Source organism: Musa acuminata, chromosome BXJ3-3, assembly GCF_036884655.1.
Source record: "Musa acuminata AAA Group cultivar baxijiao chromosome BXJ3-3, Cavendish_Baxijiao_AAA, whole genome shotgun sequence".
Classification (NCBI taxonomy): Eukaryota; Viridiplantae; Streptophyta; class Magnoliopsida; order Zingiberales; family Musaceae; genus Musa; species Musa acuminata.
This window is the reverse complement of record NC_088351.1, coordinates 34,965,801-34,992,500: the sequence shown is the minus strand read 5'-3', so window position 1 is coordinate 34,992,500 and position 26,700 is coordinate 34,965,801. Positions and strand designations below refer to the sequence as shown.

At 38.3% G+C, this 26,700-nt stretch overlaps 2 protein-coding genes across 5 annotated transcripts in view; one reads left to right on the top strand and one right to left on the bottom strand.

Moving 5' to 3' along the window:
- The window catches only part of LOC135633656 (uncharacterized), a 25,389-nt gene extending 9,898 nt beyond the window's left edge, over nt 1-15,491 (top strand). The window contains exons 2-23 of one of the 4 annotated variants that reach the window (XM_065143397.1): nt 432-661; nt 879-1,048; nt 2,838-3,008; nt 3,892-4,002; nt 4,087-4,176; nt 5,707-5,897; nt 5,966-6,026; nt 6,271-6,372; nt 6,681-6,758; nt 7,554-7,606; nt 7,685-7,768; nt 7,866-7,944; nt 8,792-8,952; nt 9,118-9,157; nt 9,246-9,389; nt 9,846-9,965; nt 10,035-10,253; nt 11,321-11,494; nt 11,587-12,268; nt 12,379-12,575; nt 12,792-12,918; nt 15,122-15,491. In XM_065143397.1, the coding sequence (XP_064999469.1) occupies nt 517-661; nt 879-1,048; nt 2,838-3,008; nt 3,892-4,002; nt 4,087-4,176; nt 5,707-5,897; nt 5,966-6,026; nt 6,271-6,372; nt 6,681-6,758; nt 7,554-7,606; nt 7,685-7,768; nt 7,866-7,944; nt 8,792-8,952; nt 9,118-9,157; nt 9,246-9,389; nt 9,846-9,965; nt 10,035-10,253; nt 11,321-11,494; nt 11,587-12,268; nt 12,379-12,575; nt 12,792-12,918; nt 15,122-15,276 (3,354 nt within the window). In that variant the 5' untranslated portion in view covers nt 432-516 and the 3' untranslated portion in view covers nt 15,277-15,491. Of the gene's footprint in view, nt 1-431; nt 662-878; nt 1,049-2,837; nt 3,009-3,891; nt 4,003-4,086; nt 4,177-5,706; nt 5,898-5,965; nt 6,027-6,270; nt 6,373-6,680; nt 6,759-7,543; nt 7,607-7,684; nt 7,769-7,865; nt 7,945-8,791; nt 8,953-9,117; nt 9,158-9,245; nt 9,390-9,845; nt 9,966-10,034; nt 10,254-11,320; nt 11,495-11,586; nt 12,269-12,378; nt 12,576-12,791; nt 12,919-15,121 lie in introns of all 4 variants that reach the window. The other 3 variants (XM_065143398.1, XM_065143399.1, XM_065143401.1) reach the window with 3 other exon arrangements.
- Nucleotides 15,492-16,780: 1,289 nt separating this feature from the next.
- On the bottom strand, nt 16,781-20,239 carry LOC135633658 (probable boron transporter 2). The gene is made up of 12 exons (XM_065143403.1): nt 19,854-20,239; nt 19,695-19,777; nt 19,414-19,606; nt 19,188-19,326; nt 18,935-19,100; nt 18,696-18,862; nt 18,445-18,618; nt 18,267-18,362; nt 18,065-18,202; nt 17,669-17,988; nt 17,328-17,595; nt 16,781-17,247 (listed from the first exon to the last, which is right to left on the bottom strand). The coding sequence occupies exons 1-12, from the start codon at nt 19,955-19,957 to the stop codon at nt 16,936-16,938; spliced, it is 2,160 nt and encodes a 719-aa protein (XP_064999475.1). The 5' UTR covers nt 19,958-20,239; the 3' UTR covers nt 16,781-16,935.
- Nucleotides 20,240-26,700: the final 6,461 nt, after the last annotated feature.

Below are 26,700 nucleotides of genomic sequence, written 5' to 3'. Positions count from 1 at the left end.
CGGTATTTGCCACATGTCCGTCGCCCGAGTTCTCCCATACGTTCCTTACGCTTGAAGTCTCGCCATATCTGAGTCGATCGGATTCCTCTGTTATTCTCACATAGTCCGGTCTTCTCTGTTTGTTGAGATTATTTGACGTGTATATATTTGGTTCGCATGAGATTTGCATGTTTCTCGATCGTATAATAAGAAATATATAATTAATGCATTAAACTATATATTTATTTAAATATTATATTTTGGATCATACCAACAAACAAATGTATATGTCAACGCGAAGTCGATACCAAAGCCAAGTCGTTGAATCTTTTTCCGGGGGGTTTTTTTGAAAAGACAAAGGTGGTAAAGATTCATGTTGCGGGGCCCACCTTTTCCCGCCATTGTTAATTCTATTACGATTGCTTTATTTTTATTTTTATATTTATTTTTAGTGGTGGAAAGAAAGAAAGAACGAACGAACGAACGGACGAACCACACGGGTCCTGTTTTAGGGTTGCCTCTTCCGGAGCTCCTGCGATGGACACGCTGATTCCCGAGATTTGCCGGCTGCTCAACGACACCTTGAGTCCAGAGAAAGCCGTGCTAGCGTCCGCCACCGATGGCCTGGATCGTCTCTCGCGTTTTCCTCATTTCCCCCTCTCCCTCCTCGCAGTGGCCACAGGTTGGTTCGTCAATCGCTGCTCTCCGTTTTGTTTCTTTTTTTTGGTTCCTCAAGTTCTAGCTGCTTGGATGTTCTTTCCGTACTATGTTGCTTGGGATTTGATAACCAAATGATGTGTGATCTTTAGCAAGTTTGAAGTGTCGATGTGCAATCTTTGTTGCCTCTTTTCTTGAATTTGACGAGGGAAACTCGTGAATTTTGTGGTCCTTATTTGTAGGTGGTGACAGCCAGGGGCTAAGACTAGCAGCGGCTGCTTACCTGAAGAACTTTGTCCGAAGTTGTATGGATGACGATCCACAGTCTCTTGAACTTCAGAGGTTTCGGAACCAGCTAGCTCAGGCCCTGCTTCAAGCTGAACCTGCAGTTTTAAAAGTTCTAGTCGAAGTTGTATGCAGCTAACTATTCTTTGTTTGAACTTTTTGCATGCTGAGGCTGATTGATTTTGATCCTTATATGCATCGCTTATGCAATGTTTTCATTCTATGAAACAATAATTCTAACTTATTTGTCGGGGAATCATCTCAAACAATCTGAAACTATGCAAACAAGGGCTATGACATCTTGATCGATGGTTTTCTTGTGCAGTAGGACCTTGATGTGAACATATGATGCACCTTTTGAATCTCATGACTGATAATGATTAGCCAATTTCCCTGGTCGGATTCTTAACTGAGAATCTACAATTAAAGCTTTCGTAACTAACCAGTTATCAATCGACGAAGTAAAATGATTACCTTCAGTCAGGATTTCTAATTTTATGTTAGAAATGAATGTTTTACAAAGAGTTGCAGCTACAATTTTCTGTTAAGGATTCTAACTTAGCGATGTGAACATTGTCTTACCTTCAGCTCATGTTCTATTCAGCTATGAGCTTAACTTTTAATTTCAAGTGCTTAAATGGTTACCTTAATTGACCAAATGGCTAAGCTACTATTCTGTTAAGGATTGTTCAAGTGTGAACACATTTGGTGGGCTAGAATATCTTGTTAGTGGCTTCCGGGATTTTAAAGATGAGATCATTTTTCCGAAAACATTGGTTATGGTTTTACTTTTGGTGGAGATATGCTCAGAAAAAATATGATGAATGTATCACTTATATGTACTTCAAAATTTATTAACAATGTCAGTGGTGAGCTTTTGCTGATAATTTTTAATATTTTTAAATTATTTGAGCTAGGTTGAATACGAGTTTTCTGAACAGTGTGCAATGACTAATGATATGTCATGTTTTGTGAAACCTGAATTATTGCGCTGTCTGCCTCTTGTCGAAATGACTGATAATGTATATCCTGAGGCATGTAAAGTAACCAATATGATGTACTATATTATGGCATGGGTGTGTGCTTTTACAGAGGTATGAATGTGCCGGAGAAATATGGCTCATGTTGGATGTGCTGTGCCACAATCTAGTAATCAATTTGCATTGTGCAAGTGTGGCCCTGAAATCAATGCTATGAGTTGCTATCCTGTGTATATGGAAACCATTAGTTGAACTAATGTTGGTCTTGTCTTGCTTTCTTGATCCTGGTTGAGTTTTTTGTTATAGAAATATCTTAAAAGCATGATGGGATAAGACATATTGCACCTGATCAGTAGCATTGGGGTGTTAGGTTTTTTTCAGTAGGTCAGCCATTCTTGATCGTTTGCCTCCTGGAGCATCAAATTTGAGAAGCCAAACTTGAGGGTTTTCTTCCTTTCATGTTTGTTTTCCTTATAACAATTTTTTAGCAGCACTTTCCATATGTGAATTGTTTTCTTACAGCCCTGTTGTTTTCATGTAAATTATCTCTAAGATAAGTTGTTGCACTATCATGCTCTCAGCTCTTTTGGGATTTTGTCTACTCTTTGTTATGACATTACAATTCATTGTGGATTAACTGTTTTGTCCATTAGTATTTTGACAAGCTGCCTTGTACAAGTGGGTGAAAGAATATCCAATATTCTCCGGTAACACATAACAAAATAATTAGAAGTCTCTTTACCATCGTTATCTAGTGACATGCCTCAGTTTATTGTAAAGTTGAAATTTACATACTGCTTATCATGTTTTATTTGGCTCACACTCGCATACCTTATCTAAATTAGTAAATTTCAACATCATTATGAATTGAAGCTAATTTCAATCATGTTATACGTGCTGGCGTGTTCATGTACATAAATTTTCTGTGTCATGCAGTTTCGTCTGATTGTGGTGAAAAACTTTGTGAAGGAGAATACTTGGCCTGAACTTGTTCCCGAGCTAACATCGGTAATCCAAAGAAGCAATCTTATCATCCAAGATAAAAATGCTCAATGGAGTACCCTTAATGCACTTACAGTGCTTCAAACAATCCTAAGACCATTCCAGGTATCTTCTGTACATTCAACAGAAGTTCTCCATGTAATAGTAGTTCTAGATTCTTTTCAGATGATGAGTACCTTTGTTCTGTCAATCTCAATTTAGTTGCTCGCTGAAGCATACAATGATGATGCACAAAGAACACGCTATGAACCAGAGTCTGGACACTGAGTTGCTTTCATGTGAATCTGTTGTAATTCTTTAAAAGTGGTTATAGATGCTTCTTGGATGGAGTTTCTTTGCTCTGTTAATCTGAAGTTAGTTGCTTCTGAGAGCCTATTGATGACTATGCACAAGAGCCCATTGTAAATCAGATTCTGGATACTGTGCTACTTTCATGTGAATCTGTTGAATTCTTTGGGAAGTGGATGCATGATATCACATTAAAGGACATTAAAGGAACAATTTCGTTCATGGGTTCATAGCACATGCTCAGTCGAAAAGGCAGTCATTGATCTCCTAACTCCAAAGCTTGAAGAATTCGCTTTTCTCTACTTTGTAAGCATAGAGTTGAAACATGATAGTAACTGCAAAATTATGACATTATTCAGACGGTCATTAAGTGTTCAACTTTTGCATCTTTGAAAACTTAGACGGAGTAATTGTCATGATAAATTTGCATTCAGTAACTAATAGCCTCTGCAATTTCTTGCTTACTGACCCATATTAGTGCCCATGTAATGTTCTTCTCCGTGAGATGGATTTACTGTTTATTTAATTATTTGGTGTATTGTGGGTTAATCAGATGTATTTGTCTCTTTTAGTGTCATTAGGTGAGCTAGTGACAGTGACTGTCCAAGATGACTGACAATTGAGTTAAAAGATCTAGCAATTATCTTCTTCCTAAGTTATGTTCCTGATGACTCTGATTGATTACTTGTTTTTGTCACAGTACTTTTTGAATCCAAAAGTTCGAAATGAATCTGTACCAGTGCAGTTGGAGATAATAGCACAGGAAATACTTGTGCCTTTACAAGCAACATTTCATGACTTTGTTAATAAGGTTGTACTGTTATTATTTATCAGCAATTTTCTACTTATTCACTTAGCTCTGTTGATGCTGATATGCATCCTGTTTTTATTACAGACGTTATCATTTCAAGATCCATTTCAAGATCAAGTACAAAGCAAGCTTGAGGAAATCATTCTTATTATATGCAAATGCATGTATTTTAGTGTAAGTTTTTATTAACATGCTGATCTACTTTGACCTACATTTTTTTATGATAGTACAAGGTTCATAATCGTAACATGCTGACATTTGTTTTCCTGGATAACAGCTGATATTAGATATTGAGCATGATTTTGCAACTTATGTATTGTGTATCTATCTTATAACTAGTAGGGCTTATTGATTGTTAGATTTGTTACACCATAGTTATTGTAAATCAAGTTTATTTAGAGCAATCATGTACCCAACTCTTTAGTCGCAACTTCTGGGGGTACCTACGTTGCTCCTTCACATTTTTGTTGAAGGACAATGTCAAGGTTCAATGACTCAGATGGCCACATGTCATATCTTACTGTTTCCGTCTGGATGCTGCTACACGTCCACCTATCAGCCTGGAGACAGCTAGGACTGGCAAGGGTGGCTGCATCTCTAGTTTATTCAGCAGTTCTGGGAGTGGTCATGATACCTTCTTTGTGACCTAGGCTTTCTTTTGCCTTCCTATATTTTTGTTTAATTTGTTAGCTTGAACTTGACATAGGTTTTTTTTGTTGAAGAACTGTAAGGTGTTCTATATATTTGCAGACCACCTATGTTCTGGAATCATCTTTTTTTTTTAAAGTGGAGATTAGTCTAATTTTTTTAGGCTATAATCATAGTTTATTGAAAATTTTATTGTCATGGAATTTATCTTTTCAATATTGTAGTTTTATGATATCTACATATCTGGATGTGATTCACCATCGTATATTCTGATACATGAGTTATGATTGATCATATGGTCATCCTATAGATTTCTTTTTTTTAGTTGAAGGGCCATATTGGCAGTCTACAAAATATCAGATGCATATGCCCTCGATAATCAATTAATCTTTTTTAAATAATTCCTTCTTGAATAATTGAGTAACATGTTGAAATCATGATGATCTGTTTTAGCCATACCTTCATTATCTGGTCCGATGTTATTAACTATGTGATTCTTTTAACATCTTGATCCTGCTGATTTAATATGGCACCTGCTGCTGATGATCTGCTGATGATATCAAATAAATAATAATTGTACATGTACCAGATCAGATAACATCTTGAGAAGCACTAGTCTTTGATATTGGAAAACATAAGAATGATTGAATAAGGCAGAGAAAGCTGCTTGATACCATTGTTCTATGATATTTCAGCATGTAAATATGACTTGAAGAAGGTGGCCAGAGCTGTTTGATACTTCTCTATGTAAATTAGCATACTATGCAGCTTATTTAGGGTCAAACATGCAATTAACAAACTCCTTATCTGTTTTAGTTTTTTCCCAAATTGGACATCATAGATGTTAAAGACTATATAATTTCATGCAGTAGCATGATGGATGATAAATTCAATTCCAGGTCAATTTCTTTCTGATGGATCTGTATAAAGACCTTGGTCTTGTTTTCCTCATCTCAACAAGTTTTTGTAATTTAACAGAATTTTGTATTCAACTTTACTATTATATTGTTATGATCTTTATGCTTCTCGAAAATTTAAAATATTTGGTTTTAACAGGTAAGGTCATATATGCCATCTGCATTGGGCCCCATTTTACCTTCTTTTTGTCATGACTTGTTTCGGATACTGGATTCATTGAGTTTAGATGGTGCTTCTGATGATGGATCTCTGCTAAGACTGAAGATTGCAAAGAGAGGTTTGATAATTTTTTCTGCTTTGGTGACACGTCATCGGAAACACGTTGACAGGTAACCTCTCATTTACTCATAATTTTGTTTATGCAACAACATATTATTGACCTTGATTTCTTTCTCAGGCTGATACCTAGTGTAGTAGATTGTGCATTCAAAATAGCTAAGCAGAGTGGTAACATATGTGTAAGTTGTTTTCATAAACTTGTTCATTCTTTGTTAATTCATTGCACTCTCTGATTTGTTAACTATTTCACAAATCTATTGCTTTATCCTCTAGAAATGAGCATTGCATGCATGAAAGTTCCCTACATAAAATAAGCCTGCAGAATTTTCGGTTTAGGGGTTTAGTTTATTGTTGCTAATGTACCATCATATTATGGAAATAATTTTTTTGTTTAATTAGTTTGTGCATCTTTTCTTCTCATAGAGTTCTAAAACAGTGAAGGTCATGCAGAATTTGGATTGTATCTCAGAGCGGATTATCTCCTTGGCATTTGATGTCATCTCATATATATTAGAATCAGGCCCTGTAAGTTCTTAATATTTCCTTCTTCTGATTTGAACTTTTACAAGAGGGTGGGTTAAGTGTGGTCAACTGTTTTTGTTTGTTAAGTGGTGAAATCATAGATGATAATTTATTGTGCCGCGGTTTAGTAATGCTTACTGTAAAGTATTGAAACCATATTTTAAAATGTGCTAGTCCTTTTTGTTTTAACAAGATATGGTGGCTTACTATAGGAACCTGTAGAAAGGGTGGTACAAAACACTGTTCATATGTTACATAAACCTTATACACCTTTTCAAAGTTTTTATTTGTTTTTGGAAACTTTTTTACAGGGATGGAGAGTTGTTTCACCCCATTTTTCTTCACTGCTTGATAATGCAATCTTCCCAGCGCTGGTTTTGAATCAAAAGGTAGTTCATTATCACCAATGATATGGCATTGTGTATACTGTGATAATACATGCTCTACATTGTTTCCTTCATACTGTTAACTATGAAATTTAGTTGGGTTTGCATGTGAGCAGGCTTTTGTATGTCATATTGAGGATGCATATTTTTTATGTTTGTAACTATTTTAAACTTTGTTTATCAAGTTGACTGACTGTTGGTTATGGTGGTCCGACATATTGTCAAGCCTAAACTCATAATTGTGATCAGAGTTATTTACATGTTCACTACAGGTCTCAGGCACATATTACAAATGATTTAGGGAGTTTTGAAGTTTTGCATATAAAAAAATGTGTCATCCTTTTGAGTCTTTTGGTTTTAGCCTTGTTTACTTGATTAATTTTTCTTGAGTACACCTAGAAAGTTGTTGACTGAGTTACATTATCAACTTGCCATACTGGCCCATGTAGTCTCTGTAAATGCAATACTTTAATACAGATGGAAAATTGCCAGCCGAGGCAACCATGTAAAAAGTCACTTCCAGTCTCGGTGGACATGTGAAAAGTTCGAGTGCGTGCTAGATGATATTTTATCTAGTTTTCACTAGTAAGGAACTAAGGATTACAACTTTATTTTTTTCCCCTTTGTTGTCTTATTGTATGTATCAAAAGCGACTTGAACACGAAATTTTCCTGATGAACATTGGATAATTAATATCTTTGATATATCCTTCTGATTTACATGAATATGCAAGAGAGCACCAACTACTTTGAGCATTCAATTGTTCTAATCAGGCTTTCTTTGTGAAGGATATCTTAGAGTGGGATGAGGATGCTGAGGAGTACATACGGAAGAATCTCCCTTCTGATATTGTATGATTAATGTTACAGATTGTTGACAATACGTTGTGGTTTATTCTTTATGAAACCATATTAATTTTTGTATCACAGGATGAAATTTCCGGATGGGCTGAAGACTTATTTACTGCAAGGAAAAGTGCAATTAGTTTACTTAGTGTTATTGCAATGTCGAAGGTTATGACTCTTGACATATTTGTTTCCTATACATTCTTTTGAGTACTACTAATTTGCCTTCATATTGTTCCCTGAATAATATGTTGAACCTATTAAGGTCGTTGAAATTGACCAATATAAAAGAGGGTGACATAATGCACGAGGCTCCTGCTGGCGTGGGGCTTGGGAAGGGTCATGTATGTAGTTTTAATCAATTTCTTCTATCGTCAGCGGTGGTTAATTCAGTAAAATTGGTTTTCTTTTCCACTGAATAACATACATCAGTTTGTGAAATCCAATTCTCAGCATTCTTTTAAAAGGATGCTGAGATATCATGATGAGCCAGAACATGAAGCTAAAAGGTTATTTGACCTTGTAGAGACTATTTGAGTTGGTATGCAATGACTAGACAGTCTGTAAATATCAGGAAGAGTCCAACAATCCAATGGACACTTTTTTCATTAAAATGAGGCATATCCATGAGGCTCCCACCAATCGGGGTCTAGGGAGGCCAACGTATACAACCTTAACTCTAGGTAGATTATTTTCGTAACTGATTTCCCTGGTCGCAAAGGAATGACCTGGTACCACACCCTCAATGGACATTGATTTCATTTTGGAGTAGAAATCATAATTCAATTGTAATGCACTTTAGAAAACTCGGACTTATATTAGAATAAATCAATAAACAGGTTGTAAAGTTTTATTTGCTGAGACAGTTAAGGCTTACATTTTATTGCATCAGGTATTGCTTAATACTGTTACATATTAGGGGACATGAGTTTTGTGTAGACTTTGGCAGGCAGCCTTAACAATGATATGGTTGAAGTGGTTTTAGCTTTTAGTGAAGATGTCTCCTTGTCAGTTTTGAGTATATGTCTATCTGGTCAACTTATTGTCTCAACTTGAAGGTACAGTTTATCTTCAGGTGAAACACATCATACTAGCAAGTAGCAAGTTGATTCTGTCTGTCTGTCTCTCTCTCTAACTAATGCCCTTGGTTTTCTTTCTATCCCTTTTAATTGTCAAGTATTGTGTTTGCAGGGTCCACGTATTGCCACTGCCACTACTAAACGTAAAAAAGCAGACAAGAGCAAAGGAAAACAACAGGAATCCTCTATCGGGGAACTCTTGGTTATACCATTCCTGTCCAAGTTTCCTATGCCCTATCATGGGGATAAGGCCTCATCAAAGATTGTGCACAAGTGAGTATATATGACAGGCTGGCATTGTAGTACCAAATACCTACTGCATTAAACTCCATGCATCAACAGATTCTCTCCACATTGCTCTTAACACATCCCCAGACTTGATTTATTCTGTGCTTTTAGTAGTACTGCTCCTGTTAAAATTGTTCATTATATTGGCAGTTACTATGGTGTTTTGATGGCTTATGGCGGTCTTCCAGATGTGAGATGTGTTCTGTTTTCTTTATCCTGTTAGTTTTAAAAAAATCTTGGTAGAGTGAAATTGGAGGATGATTTTGTTTCTTTTACAGTTCCTGAGGGAGAGAAATTCTGAGTATACAACTACTTTAGTTAGAAACCGTGTGCTTCCATTGTATTCATCATGTCCATTTGTTCCATACTTGGTTGCCACAGCAAATTGGATAATTGGGGAGCTTGCTTCCTGCCTTCCTCAGGTGCGCATACTATAACAGTTCTTCAAGCTTTAAAATCATTAATAGCTTTTCTGATGTGCTAAACAGAAATGGTCGTCTCATAAAAAACCACATTTTACACTTTGGATATCTTGGTCATACTGGAATGTTTTTCAAAATAAGAATCAAATATTTAGCCTTCTGATATTAATACAAGTAAAAGAGAAGTGTAGAGTGTTGTAAAACTTTAAGCTTAGTTTTGAGAAGCTTGGATTCTAGTTGTGTTATCACTAAGTAAATTAATTTAAACAGTGCAGTTGCCCTTTATCAAAAAAATTTGTCTAGTTTTTTACTAAACCACTATTTTGTGAGTTCATGATAGACAGGATGTTAAAGGACATTGCTAACTACAATAGATCAGTATTATATCAGTGAATAACTTAATGCTTTTTCTGGGAGGGATGTGCAGTTTCTAACATCGGCTCAATCTTAATGTAGGCCATGAGTTCAGATGTTTATGATTCATTGATCAAGGCATTGACTATGCCAGATATAAATGGTATTAATTGCTATCCTGTCCGTGCTTCTGCTGCTGGGGCCATCATAAGGCTTCTTGAGGTAAGAACCATTTATTGATCTTTGTCTATTTGACAAATGTGGAATTTTCTTTATGTTTGTTTTTTGCAGAATGAGTATGTTCCTCCTGACTGGCTGTCCGTCCTGGAAGTTGTGGTTAACCAGATTGCTAATGGAGAAAAAAATGAGTCATCTTTTCTGTTTCATCTTCTAGGCACTGCAGTTGAGGCTGGACAAAACATAATTTCTGCTCATATTCCAATGCTCATCTCTAGTGTGGTTGGTGCAATTGTCAACCACATACCTCCAATTCCGGACCCTTGGCCACAGGTAGTTCGTTGATTAAATCTTGCCCTATTTAGGTTTGTGATATCCATAATGTCTATAGTTTAGTATAATACTATGCTGTTCAAGTTTGCTTCATTTATATCAACAACAACAACAATAAAGTCGTAAATCTCAATTATTTTGGATCGGCTACATGGATTTTTTATTGTCATTAAAATATGTAAAAAATCATATGTTTAGTTAAGTTTAGAGTATTTAAATTTTTATTTATAGTTTCTATGAAAATTTTTTTTAGGTCTTCCTCTATCTCTTTTCGTACTACTAACATTAATTATTTTACTTCTTCTGGTTATTGAATCTGTAGTTCTCTTAAGCATATTCCCATACTATCTTAAATGATTCTCTTTCATCATATATTCTGTTGAAACGATATGTAATTGTGCATGAATAAAAAAAAAATTTCTTCTATCTTTTTTAGTAACTCCACACATCCATCTCAATATTTTTATTTTAGCAATAAATTTTTTTTGTATATGTTGTTTCTTAATTGTCCAACACTCAGATTCTTTAAACATTATTGGTCTAACAACTGTCTCATAATTTTTTTTTTAAATCTCAAAGATATCCGATGATCACATAAGACTTTTGATGTCTACTATCATTTTAACTATCCTGTTTTTATTCTATGAATAATATCTTTATCGATCTTTCCATATTGTTGAATAATTTATCCGGGATACCAAAAACTTTTACTTAAAGGATCTCTCCATATTGTTGAATAATATCTTTTTGTACTCTTATTTGCAATACTGTAATTCTTTGCTAAATTGAGACACAAGTATGATAGAGAATTCATGACAAGGTTTATTTCTTCTTTGCATTTCTGTGTCATGTTCTTGCTATACTTGCTAAATTGGACACTCAGGTACATGCATCTATTTCTTGTTTGTACATGCAACAGTGTTTGTGAAACCATTACAGCCAGTAAATATGGAAATTTATCTGCCTTTCATCTGTTGTTTGTTCTCACATGAAATGTAACTTATCTTTGTTGCTTGTTTTATTCTGTGTATTATTAACAAAAAAATAAAGTTAATGTTTTGCTTAAGGTGGTTGAGCGAGGTTTTGCTGCATTAGCAGCCATTACAAAGACCTGGGAGGCTTCTAGTGCAAGTGAAGCCCTGGAACATGATGACAGGAAGTGGGAGTCTGCCCAGGCAGTAATTGCAAGGACATTTGCAACTTTGTTGTATCAGGCTTGGGCAGTGTCTGTGCAGTCAATTGTAAGTCTCTGTATTCTTCACTTACCTATGTTATTCTGGAAGCGATATGTCAACATCATTCACTGTTCTCTTGTATTTATTATGTTGATAAGGATTCAGCAGATAGAAGTACATCACCACCTCTATCATGTTTAGATGATGCCTCCACATTGCTTGGATTGATCTTGAAGTCTGCTACTAAAAAGAATGAAATTGAAGAATTGAAAATACCAGAGTTGTTAGCCTTATGGTCTGACCTTATATCAGACTGGCATGGTTGGGAAGAGATGGAGGACTTGGCAGTTTTTGATTGCATTCAAGAAGCTGTCAATCTACAGAGAAGATGTGATTCTACAAACTTCTTGTTGACAAGGATATCATCTCGTGTTTCTCCTGGTGTGGACCAATCGATTATTGAAGGTGTCTCTGCTTTTGTCACCAAGGGCATTATGGCATACCCATCTGCTACTTGGAGGGCTTGTTCATGTGTTCATGAATTACTACATGTCCCTTCATTTTCATTTCAGATGCAATGTGTCAAGCAGTCCATTATTACTTCGTTCACACAGGCAGCTTTTTCTCATTTTAAGGATTTGCGTAACAAGCCTACTGGGCTTTGGAAGCCTTTGTTGCTGGTCATTTCATCATGCTATATATTGTGTCCTGAAATTGTTGAGCAAGTCTTAGACCGAGACGAGGATAATGGCTTTATGATTGTTGCATGCGGGTTGGCACATGTCTCATCAAGATCTTTTGATTCTGGTATTTCATCAGTATCTGAGATCAAGTTAGCTGGTAAGCCACCAGATACCTTTTAAGCTCTTCTTTTCCTCATATTGTTCTGGTACTTATTTTTTGTCAATTGCAGTGAGGATTTCTGTTAATTGTTCTGGAACATTATGCAGTGATTACACTGGAAAAGTTTGTTGAGCGACTTGTAGCCTTCCCATTGGAGGATGGCAATAAGGTTTTGCAAGATTGTCTTGTGTCCTTGATGGAGGCATTCCTGCATCTTAAAGAAGTCGAGGAGAAAGAAGCTGAAGAGAGTGATAGCGAAGTCATAGATGATGAATATTCAGATGAAGAGATTAGTGATAACGAGGTAAATGAATGCTAAGTACTTTAATAGTTTAAAATGCTTAGCTCAGATTTTGTTTTTTTAGTGTTCTGCAAGTTTCCCATTTTCTGGTATTTGTTGCTGAGCCATACTCTTGAAATCCTTTTTTCTGTAGATGTACTTTTCAAACATATCACATTTATATGAGGCTAAAGATAATGCAATGAACCTTACTGTTGGGAATGTGTGTTCTTTGTTTAGGATTCTGAGGACGACGACCTAGAAGAGACACAAGAAGAGTTCTTGGATAGATATGCAAAAGCAGCTGATGAACTAAGTGAAGTAGTTGCAGGAGACATAGAAGATGGAGTCCAAGATCTTGAACTAGGTAAGCTTCACTTAAATTGATATTCAATTTGCTTGTGCTCAGTTATTTAAAATTACATGTTTTATTTTTCATTTAAATTACCCTCTCATATAGTAAAATACTAGGAATTAAGAGTTTCCAGTACCGGTTGGTATGGTTTAGTAGTGGTGGTATTTACCGATTCAATAGGTTACTGGCATATGACCAAGGTAAATTGGTTGGTGGTTCGAAATGCACGTTATAGGGTCGGTACCACCTGGTATATGATTGGATGGCCATTCATACAAAGGGTGGTATAGGTTTTGTACCAGATAGTTTCTTTCTATCTTTTTTAATTTTTTTTTTCAAAACTCGATATATATTGGTGTACCAGGTGTCAGTAGATCAGCATGGATCGGTTTGGTACTGGTCGAAGCCTTGACCAATGCAGTAATGGTTCATGAAATTATGAACCTTGCCTTCAACATATATTTTTATTTTATGAAAGTTTCTTTTAAGCAAATTGTACATGGTTTTAGCCTTTTAGGAATACATACATTTGTAGGATCCGGTGAATACATACATGAGTGCTCGCTTAGGCACCAAGGCCATGCGAGGTGAGGCCTACGTGCTTGGGAAGTGGTCCAAGCAGGTGCCTTCAATTGGGCGTGGCCCAAGCGATCGCTTGGGTCGTGGTGTTGGGCAGGCTAGGTGCACACTTGATTCAATTGATGCGTGTGTGGGTCTATTACTTAATTTTGGTTCGATTGAACCACCTAGCCTGCATGGTTCATTCAACTAGAGCCAACATCTATTGAGCCCCACTCACCCCACATGCACGAGCCCCTGCCCCCTTTGGAAACCTAATCGCGACGGCGATGTCTTCCTCTCCAGTGAATGACGACGGTCCCCTTTGAAAACACAATGTAGTACTTTGGTATTTTAAATGAATGTAATTTAATATTTTAGTGGTGATATTTAAAATATAAAGATATATAATTTATGTAATTTATTATTTTTATTTTAGTCATCGTATTTCTCCTTAATTATATAAATTTATGAATTTTAATATTTGCGGGCGTCTTGTTTCGCTTGGGCAAGTGCCTAACACCTCAGGCATCTTGGTACCTTAATGTTTTTTACCGCTTAGTGCCTTTGAGGTTTTGACTACATTAGCATTGAGCACCATCTTATAACCTCAGATATTTGATCTTTAAAAGCAAACTAATGGTAATTGTGTTGAATGTTAGGTGCAAAAAATTTTTGGTTGTTGATAAAACTAATCTTAGCTTCCTAAATACTCTGTATATATATGTGGTATTATTTTTTTTAAAGATTCTCTAGATTTGACGGGAGAAAATGATTTAAGATGGTATGAGCATGTGCGTAGAAAACCTCTGGATGCAGTAGTTAGAACTTAGAAGAGATAAAATTGTTAATGTTAGTGATACGAGAAAAGGTAGAGGAAGACCTAAAAAGCCTTTAATAGAAACTATACATAAAGACTTAAGTATTTTGAACTAAACTAAATATATAGCTTTTTATATATCTCAATAGTGATAAAAGATCCATATACCCAAACCTAAATAGTTGGAACTTACAGTTTTATTGTTGTTATGGGTTTGATTGTCAGAAAAACCTTTTTTGTGAAATATAACTAATGAGAAATCAAACTTGAAAATCATCTTTCACCATTATGTTTCTAAGTGCATTTTCTCTAATAAATGACTTTTAGTTCCATTTGATAGTAATTTTGAATTGGCACCTCAGATGTTTTTTTTCTCAATTCATTCTTCTGATCGGACTTCCACATCTCTAAATTTGGCCATAAAAGTCCATCAAGATGCATTTCAAACAGGCACAAAACTGAGTGATTTTGAAACATATGATGACATGTTGCTGTTCCGAAGAACTTTCTTTTCAGACTCCCAAATGTTGGAGACCCTTTTCACCAAATGAATGATAACAGCTTCTAGCCTCTATAGTTTCTTCCATTTTCCAAGTTGTTCTTTCTCAGCCTGATCTATCACTAGTGAAGAGATCATGTTATTTTGAGCAAGTCCCTTTGCTTTCATCCTCTGTTCGAAATGTTGCCTAGTAGAGCAAGAGATGAAAGTTGCTGATCTCTGCTAATGCATGCAATACGCACTTCAGGCTAGCATTTTATATTATGAGGATTTTATTTTGTGGTAGTGCTTCAATACGCAATGTGTCTTAAATGGTTATATGTGGCTCTGCACTGTAGGCCCGGTTGATGAGATTGATGTGCGAGAAGAAGTTCTATCCTTAATAAGGAGACACCACCAAGTTCTATTGAAGGGGCAAGTGTTGTCATCGGGCCTCATCCAACAGATGCTTGATGCATTTCCAGAATGCACCCCTCTATTGCAAGTACATTGACAAAGTCAGCTTGGGCATTCTTGAAACCCAAATGCAGATGTTTGTTCTGTTCTCTATATATGTTGTGTGACCCCTACTTATTTTTGAGGATGTCATTTTATTTGCCAAATTCTATTGTGATTAATTTTCTTTTTCTTCCTCCAGCTTGTTCTCTATATATTTACGTTGTATATCGGGTTTCTCATCGGTGCAGCTCTGTTCTTTCCTTTTTTTTATTATTATTATTTTGATTTGCAATCAAGCTGTCACCATTGAAAAGAGTTCTTGATGCCAGCCAGTACTCTCACTTAAACTGTTTTATGAAATTGGGTGCATTAAATTTTTTTTTCGCAAATCTTATATTATTGTAAAAAAAGGATACAAAACATTTTTTTTAACAAAAGAAACCGTTGTGTTTCTGATATTTTTCAATTAAGAAAAAAACAGCGGTAATGCCGGTTGGTTCTTTTATCTGTTTTCCATCAGATTTGATGCTTTCGGGTCCGGATTCTAAGAACACTGGTAATCATTCTTACTCTTTCTTTGTCCAACTTAAATGAATCCCTCACCTTTTTGTTGCGGTTCCAATTAGATTTCTTTGTGCTTATAACTCAAGCTGCTGCTAAACATTTACCACATTGTACCTAAATAGTTCCTTGAACCAACCTGTTTGATATAAATTGTGGTGTAGGCTTTGGTGTTCTTTTGCTTGCCTTGCATGAATTCCATTAATGATCTGCAATTGCAAGTAATTCATCTTCGATCTTTTACATCTAGTTAGACAACAAGGCTGTAACCTCATAGAGAGAGAGAGAGAGAGAGAGAGGGTCAACTCCGTGTCACCATGAATCTAAAAACAAGCAACATGGTAAATGCAGCGACGTCAGGGATCGAAACCTCCCATGGGCTACAGGCCGCCGCACCATCTTGGAGTCAACGAGTTGAAAACTACGTCCGTCCCCGACACAGACAAGCTCGAGACGACAAGCCCCGCCGAACCCAATGCGCTGACTTGGAGAAAGCAACCCAATTATGAGAACCAGAAGTTTCTCGCGTTCTCTCTCTCTCTCTCTCTCTCTTCATGTTTCCAGAGAACCACAGCCACTACTTTCTCCTCAGCTCGTGTCCTCCCGATCCACGCTGTCCAAAACCAGCTTCTTCGGCCGAGCATGGACATTCTCGTGAACTCAGAACTCAGAATCCTCAAAGTTCGCCTGTCGTCAAAAGCTGAAATCATGAGGAAATGACACAAACTCTAATTCTACTGTTTCAATAACAGAGACATGACAGATGTTTTCGCATCTCTCTGCTTTGTATGCTGTGCAGAGATTTCCTTGAGAGTATTGGTTGCTTTAAGAAATGAATCATGGAAATACCACAAACATGTGGTATCATTTTCTATTTCCTTTGGTTTTTCTTTCTCTCTCTTTCGTTCGTCCTTCTTTTGAAATGGATTCACAAGGTTTCATCGTGACATCGAATCAAACAGGCTGTGCAGAGAAGCAGGGCAGTCGATTTGATAGAATTTGGAGAAATATAAAGACTCGTTTATAGTTTGCTGAAACACAACATAATCTCCTCTATATGGAGAGGGAGAGAAGTTGAGGATACAATATTTCACATATATGATGGCAAGATATAGCAATCCACCCAAAAGAAAACTACATTCCATCTCTTCTTCTACTTCATTGGAGAATTCAGAGCACCTTCTCCTAGCTTGGAAGGTTTGATCTCTCCCATCCTTGGACTGAATGCCCTTCTGCCACCAACCCGAGGACTGCGCTCCGGCCTCAGTTCGCCCACCCGAGGGCTGTAAGCTTTCTCCGACAACCGTGGACTACTGAGGCCCCTGACGTCTGTCGCTGGTGTACCTCCCGAGCTCGTCACTTTAGGACTGTTCATGTGTTTGATCTCGCCTCGGCTCCTCGTCACGATCTCATCCAGGACCTCTCTGGTCTCTGAGAAGGAGTATCCTCTTCCCATGTCGACTTCCTAACACAAGCAAGCCAATGCCATCAGCAAATGCTGCAGAAGAACAGTTTGTTGGATCGGACGTGACCCGAGAGACAAACCGTGGGCAAGTTGAAGGTTATGGCTGGTGATTCTTCGTACTCTGCTGCATCCAGATCGGTAAGGTGGGCACCTTTGAAAAGCTTGGGGAGAATGTACTGCCGCACCGGCACCAGAAGCATGATCATGAGGGGAAAGAGAACCCCTGCGATGGGAATCCACGTTATCCCGAAGCATACGAGCAAGTACGCGGTCTGGAAGATTGTGAAGGCAGTGATCGCCTTGAAAGGTACGCTTTCCACGAAGGTCGCGTGGTAGTCCTCGAGCACTCTGTGAGATCGAACCCCATGGTTGAGCAGGCAATACAATCGGCAATAGAGCTCTTACAAACTAGTGAGCTTACTTGTATCTTCTGCTTGGTGCAGTGAAGAGCAGCAGAATCCTCTCCCAGAACTGGTTTCCAGGCAGGCTTTCGATGGCCATGAACGCGAAGTATCCCCACAGAACAGACGTGGGGATCTTCTTGAGGAGCGGCATGGCCGCAACACACCCTGCTACCATCATGGCCTGTAACAGGTTGCTTAGACGCTGCTCTTTGACCTCAACCGGAAGAAGGTCATCGATTTCCTTGTCAATATCGAACACCGAATCATCGACAGGTGCGTCCATGCTCCCCATGCTCGAAGCCAGCTGAACCGTAGAGTCCTTTAGCTCCTTCAATCCCTGCACGGTACGTTCATCACAACCTACAAGCGATTCAGAACCAGAAGACAACGACGACGACTGTAACTTCTCGTACTCGAGCTGACTGTTCTTGGTAGATCAATGGCGTCTGCATTTGCCGATACGCGTCCTGCATGCTTCCATAGAGCTGACTTAAGCTTGAGTTCTGACTCATACTCTGGCGTGCAGTGGCTACCAGCCGATTACGAAGCAGCTGCGAGGAGTTCTCTTTGTTAGGAACTCAGCCAAGCATGAGACGAACAGAGGCAGTGGCTTACTTGATGCTTGAGAGTGGCCAGACTCTTGGTGTGCATGGGAGATTGTGGGATGACACCATTGGAAGGCGGAATTCCGATCAGACCACATAGCAACGTCTGCCATGCAACCCCAAGTTAACCCAAGAGCTAATAATCTTCGGTAGATGCAGTAGGTGTTGCAGGGAGAAAGAGAGAGTACCAAAAAACCCAGAAGAAGCAGGTCATAGTGGAACGATGGTGGCTTTCTTAGATTGAACTCCTGCTGCTGAGCAAGCTGAGATGCCACGCTGTGATCGAAGTAATACAGAACTGCAATCATGGTGGCCGGTATGAAAGCTCCAAGGATGTAGAGGAAGGGCACGTTCAACATGTCCTGTGAGTTGCGAGAAGATGACACGACCAATACACCATGAGAAGATCCAACACGACCAGCAATGGAGTCATGCATACCTTGATCACAGTCCAGTTCTGATAGGCACCAGGTGACCATGGATTTGGGCTGAGGAGGCGTCTCGGAATCCCTTTCGGAACACCACCTGCCGGCATATACGAAACTCCGGTCCACACGAGCACCATGAGCGGCACGCCGTAATCCGCGATGAAACCTCGCAGCCATCCTGCAGAGATCACAATGTTTGATTCTCGCAGGCCATTGCGGTGCGAAGAAGGAGATCGAAGAAGATGCGTACCGGTGCCGTAGCGCCATGATCGTGCCTTCCTGCTTCGCAGCGCGGTGAGCAGAAGCCCAAACGACAGAACCAGAGCAAACATGCCATTGGCAAACCTCCAAGACGACATCAACGCTACATCTCTTGGGTCCTCTCTTTTCGGTATCCGGAACTCATCAACAAGCCCCTGCATGTGTCATCAACACCATGATCTAGTCGTGACCAGATGCAGATTTGTGCCGAACCAAAGCAGAAAAATCTGTTCTGTTCCTACCTTGATGGCCTGCTGCATGAAGAGCATTGCGATCAGGAGGCCAAAAAGCTCCCCAGCTAAACGAGTAAATCTATTGATGATAGAACAAGCACCTAAAATGGCTAACAGAAAGAGCAAGAACGCAGTCCAAACACATACCCTGCGTGATTCAGACAACACAAAAGATTACGTTGCATCATTCGATGTTTCAGCCTACATACACAGGATTACTTGTTCATTAGCTCACCATCCCGTCCATGCCAGGAACATGTTTCGACCGAGATCGGCACGATCTTTGACGAAGTTGAACATGAAGGTGTACATGAGCACGGTGGGCTCTGCGACTCCAAGAATCAGCAGAGGCTGTCCTCCTATGATGGAGTGTATGATGCCACAGAGTGCAGTCGATGCCAGAGTTTGAACTGCTGTTAGAACACCATCTGCCGAAACCATGCAGGCACAAATATGTCACATGAATCAGATTGCAGCACACAACATGTCGGCTCTTGAGATTATAGTTCAGCTCACCTGTGTTCCTCTCCAACTGTTCTCCAAATGATATGACTGGGATTGCTGATGCAAAGAATATGTATGTAGTGGGAGCCAAGATCCTGAAACAAAGAGCTTTGTTGACTAATACTATCATGTGTAGATTTGCTTGAGAATTCCTAAAGGAATGACCACTACCTGATGCCTGCGTTGAAGCCACTACTCCAGTCCTGCTTGTAGCACATCAATCTCCCTCGAAGGTCATTCTTGATTCCGTGAAAAGGTTCGAAGGTCTCCTCCATGCTTGTGTTGTATTTGGTCAAATATGCTCTCTAAAACAACTTTATATCGAATGGATGGAAAAACAAACAAGGCATGGAAGCTTAAATTGATGCTGAGTGATCTGCTTGCTCAAGGAAGAATGCAGCTCAAGGACATTGATATCAATGATCTCATGGAGTTTGGAGAAGACACATGCAACAAATGAATCAAGGACAATGAATCTCCAGTATCAACAAAAGCTGAGAAGGGTCCAAGAGAAGCTTTGAGGCTTTTCTTGCATCAGTTCACTGCCATCAGTGGATGCAGAGGGACACTGGGAATGCTTGATAGAAGTCCAGGTTATATAGGTGGTAAAGCTTTGAAAAGGAAACATGTACATGATGGTGAGCAATATGGTCAAGGTAATCAGTGCGAAGACATCACTATCACTGCCTAAAAGCTTCAAAGAATAATGACTCTCAATTTACTGTGCCATAAAGTATATACCAGACAAATTAAATGTTAGAAGAGGAGTGGTCTCTCTCTCTCTCTGTGACTCTGAAAAGAGTGGTTAGGGAAGAGGAGGGTCTTCCTTCTCTTCTTTGGGTACTTTTACTGGTTTGACGGTCCATGACAATCTGGCTGGAGCAAGAACGAAGCAGATTCTAATGTAATCATTCCACTGAGAAAGAAGCAAAATTTATGGAATCAATGTTGTCAATGAAATGACTGTTACTGGGAACTACTTTTACTCACTGTTTTCTCTGGAGAAGAAACATCCAATACAATCTGAACATTCGATTGAGTCATGATGCTGTGTTGTGTTGCCATTACCTGCAAATCTCTCACCAACTGATCAATAATTCATTGTGTACTTACTGTGTGCTTCAAAAGCATCTCTTTGATGCATAATGCGCTTTTTATTGTGCTTCTCCCTATTGATTTTGGTAGATGATAGTCTGTTTTGCTGATGGATTCCTATGAGCTTTTGGTATATGAGGTAACCATTTGCTCATTCATATGCAACTGCTTTGATGCCTGGCTTTCAGTAGGTTCATCTACCATTCACTAAGAGAAAACACAAGTGTTTTGATAGAAGAAGAAATTAATATTCCTATGTTTGTACTTGTTGGATGATAATACTTCTTGACCTCTGACATGGTGTCCAGGTAAATGAGCTGAGTCATTTCCAGGATCATCACGACATTCAAATATCATATGATTTTGATAGCAACAAATTTGTCAATGATTAAGGTCAAATTACTTGATATAAACACAAAGAACATGAGGCCAGGTAAGAACTTTGACTAAATTATGCCAAGAATGATAGAGGGGAATGAAGCTTAAGGTGCTTTTGAGGAAAAAAATGTTGCTATCAAACAAAAAAATTGTCCTAAATTTTCAAAGAAGAAACAAAAATGAAGTGGTTCCTATTGATAGATACTCCGAAGATGAACCATCTACCTGATCTGATTATTGACCTCTTTGCATTAAACAGTGAACAGCTTGAGGCCTCAAAAAGGACCACGAGAGATTCTAGCAGCATTCATTTCAAAGATTTTCTAACCATATGATGTTATATCATCATCATGTATGGTCTAACTCAAATTCTTAGTAATATTTTTATCGATGTAGAATTTGCGTATCAGCAGAATTCCTAATTAAACATTTTCTTTATGCGATAAAACTCTTCGTGAAAGAAATCAAACTTGCATTTACTAGCAGCATCACCACAGCTGAGGGGCCTTAAGATCAATCATGATTCCGGATTTGTGACTGCTGTTTGTTCTTAAGAGGCATCAGTTGTGTGGGGAGATGAAATTTCCTGATTCCAGCATGAGACAACCTCCGGATGCATTTGGTTATGCTTCATTTTCAAATTATGTGGCTGGAAGATGAAACTGCAGATGTTGAGAACTGAGTCCATCAACACCTCATGACCATGTTCTGACCTATTTGGAGATTGCAGACTACCTACTTTTGTAGAAGAAAGGCTATGATCCATTTTCTTCTTGGCTCACTGTTTTGGAGAGTCTAATTTTAGGTACTACGTTTTCTTTTTATATCTGAATGCATTTTTCTTTTACCTCTTCAGTACCTTCTTACCAAATATTGTGTTTGGCTGATCTGTTTCTTTCATATGAACTCACATGGAGACTCTCTCTCTCTCTCTCTCTCCCCCATGTCTAATGGAGGACTAGAATAAAGATGCTAAGATAAAATTTGGTCAGAAATTTTGGCTAGTGCCAGAAGATTTTCCACTGTATGACTTTTGTTAAAGTATAGCAAATTCCAGTAGATAAGATCTGCAGCAGTGATGCTAAATTTCAATCGAATTAGACCATGTTAGCTAGCTTCACCCTGTCCATGAAATGGCAATTTCCAGGCCTATAAACTTCACAATGCTAGTCTTGATTTGTATAAGTTTCAGAAACTATTTGACAGGCCTTTTCAGTAGCCAAGTTGAAACCCTGTTCCATTATTTGTGGAGAAAGATTGGGATTCTGAAATCTCCCAGTTGGGTGTACTATGAATTTTAGATTTTCTAGATTGTCCTCATGCCTATATTGTCATTACCATGATTTGTCATTTAACAACTGGATGTGACAACATCATTCTAATCACAACCATTACAAGTGAAATGATAGGACTTGTAGCATGGTCCATAAACCTCTCAGTGTTACTCAGCTCTGTGAATTATGTTATTTCTAGAGATGGCAAGAATAGATCCAGTAATTATTCCTTTCCCCAAAAACAGGAAGGAAATGATTCAGTAAACAAAATCTTGTTGGTTTAGTAGAATGTGAAGGTGAAGATGACCATATGATGGTTTTTCTGCAAGCAATCATGATATGAGGATTATTGTGCCTAAAATCATAATTTTATCTTGCTATATGATGATATTTATGTAATTCAAACTAGAGTGAGGAAATGAAACTATTTAGATCTTGAAATCATAGTAGGAGTACTTTTAGTTCTCTTTTTATTTATGAAAATATTTCTATGAATATCAAAACTTATGGAAGTAGAAAGCTTTTACTCGTAAAATTTTCAAAAGAAAAAGTGAAAAATTTGTATTATTATCGAAAACTATTTTTCGACATTAGAAGCAACGGTTATTTTGTGACTAAAAAATCTATTTAAATAAATGAAGTAGAAAACAGAAAAACAAAATTCCAAATACAAAAGACAAACCATGGCAAATGAGTTCTTAGTTGTCATCATGAGAAAAGCATCAAAGAATTGAAGGTTAGGGACAGCTCGGAAGGTCCACTGTCACAGCACCAATCCTAATGTCTAATTTCTATATCTGAAGCAACCTACTTTTGATAATTTAGGTTTAGTAATTGGATCAACTTCTTTTAGAACATGTAATTATTGCGCTAATTATTGCTAGAATAAATGACTTCCATCATTACATAGTACATACATTGTAGTGACTGTCAAAAGCATCCTAAAATGAGCTCATTTTCCACAGTTTTTCATTACTCCTTCCACAACATGACCTACCTATTTAAAATATTCAATGAACAAACAAGAATTAGATGCTTTTGATTATAAACATCAAAATGATCCAATAATGTGCAGAAAGTCAAATTGGGTCTAGAGTGTTCATAGTTCCTTGGAGAACTTGCAGTCTTGTGCCTGCAGAGTGTCTGCATGATCCATGTGTGGACTAGAGCATTTTTAAGAATTTTGTTTTCATTATGAACACTGAGGAAGCAGAATGAGATAGAAAATCAAATTCAATTTTCCAACTTCCAGAGAGATCACAGATCTCCACTACCTACAAGTCACTGTCTCCTGTTGATTTGTGGGGATAGCCAAAGAAATAGGAAGAAAAAGGAGGAAAGACATGCATAGCCATTTCTTGTTTCTGGCAGTATTATTGCAGGTGTGGCTTTCAAGCTATAGATTGGAAGCCTCCAGTGGAACATTATCAATGTGGTGTTCAAAGTGCACGACTGCACAACAATCCTACTCATCCAGTGCTTTTGGATGGGTTCATTTTAGAAATGGTTGAGTGCTTTGAATTCTTTCTCAGCAGTCCAAAAGACTAGGTTTCAGGATGCTTTAGCTTGTGGGACAGGGACTGCAATCCATCTGATTCCACTGTTTCAGTCTGATATATGTCAAGGTTGTCCATTTTCTGTGAATAAAAGCTGCAATCTTTGAGTTTTATTAAAGCATGATTAATACAAACCATAATGGTAGAAATTTACCCCTTTTTTAGTTTTATATCCATAAACTCTATCTACTTTTCATGTTCTAGGCATTCTGTTTTTATAGCCACTGTGTGAAATATAAGTTCAGAGAGAAAAAGTGACACCACATGCTGGTAAAGTAGCCTTTCCCTGTTATCAGTTTTAATTAGTATTTTGTTGCTTAATTGGTGGCACACATCTGTTTCTGCATGTTTAATAGAGAAATAAACATCAATGTGGGCTAAAAGATTGCATGCTCCATGGTAAGGCCTAGAAGGAGAAAAATGCACTCCTCTTCTACTAGTCTTTCTTCTCTCGAGGAATAGGCCATGACAAATATGACCCAACAAATGTTAGATAGGGCTGGACAATCTAACTAGTGAAAATTGAGTCAACTCTACATTATCTTCTCCTTTCTTTTTTTCTTCTCATCAATCATAGACCATGTCTGAACATTTGGAATTCTTAGAGTGAAATCCCAGTATAGCACAAGAATAAAGATGAAGATGGGAAAATTATTCCTAGCACAAGCAGAGCATCTGCTTTTCCTTTTCTTTTACTTTACTACTGATCCAACACTCAAGCCACTTACAAAAGTTGTTTAGTGTGCAAACAAACTATGATTCCTGGGAAAAAGAGAGGACATGTAAAGTGATGACTGTCACAAGCAAAGTAAAATAGCAGAAAGCAACATTGGATTCATCCTAATGTCATTCAACAAAGTGCAATTGTAAGAAAACTTGAGGTAAAACAACAGTCATACTCATGAGAAAGGAGGCCAACACTGAATCATCTTTGTAATATTTCAAGTAACCTCAAACCAAGCTATTAATATAATGGAGATGTGACTACCAAGTGGTCACATGAGTGACTGTATTAAAGTGATGGAGATGCACATGAGTGACTGTATCAGGACCAGGGAGACAAACTAAAGTAGAGATGACATATGCTTGGTGTCAATGGCACACCCTATACCACACTTTATTATACTTTAAGATTTTCTCTAGAATTCCCACATAAAAATACCCTACAGGGAAGGAAGCTTCAAAATGTTGGAGCTTGTAATGTTTGTGGTGTGTGCCTGTGAATCCTGTGGTTTCATGAAGTGCAAAGAGATCATGCATCATGGTGTAAATCCAAGGCAATAACAACATGATAGAGATTCAAATAAGCTGGTCGGAGTTGTAGGTAAGATGTCCTTTTTAATCAAGGTCTCTCTTTTCCATCGCACACAAAAGAACGGTTTAGCAGCAACAGCTGAACTCATTCTGATCGAGTGTGGAAAGCATAGGACTGTTGAAGAGCAATGGCTCTCAAGCATCCACATGCAATGCATTGTCTGGTGTAGTGGGAGTTGAATGATGCTGTCCAGCACAATGGGCTTCCTTTTTCTTCCTACAGTTTGTGAAGTAATGCAAGCCTCATCGCGTGGGGGGGGGGGGGGGGGTTTGGGGATCTCAGGAGTTGACTGTGTGGGACACAGCACCCACAATGCGCTTGTGGCTCCCATTGCTGGGTTGGATCCCTCTCAAGCTGTGTTGGATTTGCTTTCATGGCTGCTGCCTCTGGTGCTGGCCTTGCCGTGCATTAAACTCGTGCCACCGGGCAGTGAGCAGTGCCAAGTCTACCCATGTCAAACCTAGAAGAAGACAAACAAGAGAGAGAGAGAGAGAGAGAGAGAGAGAGAGAAGGAGAAGATGGATCGAGGAAATAGAGTGCATTGCTGAACTCTTTTCTTGTGATCAGATTGAAATGGAGGCGCACGAAAAAGATTGAGGAGATGTGACTTCAGGTAAAGGCGGAGTCTTGAGCGGCTGAGAAGAAGCGAAGCGTTGAAGTCTGCATGAAACAGCATGCACAGGACACATTGACATGACAACAGAGACTGTTCGAGGGTTCAAGTGGCCTGCATTGCTACGTCGCATCTTTCTTGGTGGCGATGGCTTTTCCCATCTTTTTCTTCTTGTTTTTTCTGCAGAGACTTCAATCATGGTTCAGTCTCCATCATGTTCATAAGGTTTTTGTTGCTGCGGAAGGATCAAGCAAACAGAATAGATGGAGATTGTAACCTAAGGCATCTCGATTGATCTGAGAAAGATAAATGTGTGACAGTTAAGCCATCATCATCAGATTTGCATACATATATAAGAGAGAGAGAGAGAGAGACTGTCTCAAACACAAAGATTGTCAAAATCCAACAGGTTTCAGAACTTAGATGATGAATCCAACAGCTTAATGATTCAGAGAACCCCTTATAGCTCATGCAAAACAGTGAACAGACAGGAATGACAGCCATCAACTATTAGCCCATGGAGATTGGACATAATTATTATGTCTGCGAGCAGCTTAAATAGGATGTCCAGATTAAGTCAAAGGGAAACAGTTATCCTGCCCATGTGATTTATGAAGCTCAACATGACTCTGATCCAAAGCCCATTTCCTCAGCTCCAGAGAAAGAAAATCCAGTAGTGATTGCCAGGAGGACTGCACAGAGTTTGCTTACTGAAACTGATTTTGGAACTCAAAGATATAGTTCTGTGCCACATGGCTAATCAAAATTGTTTTTCTTTGATGAGATA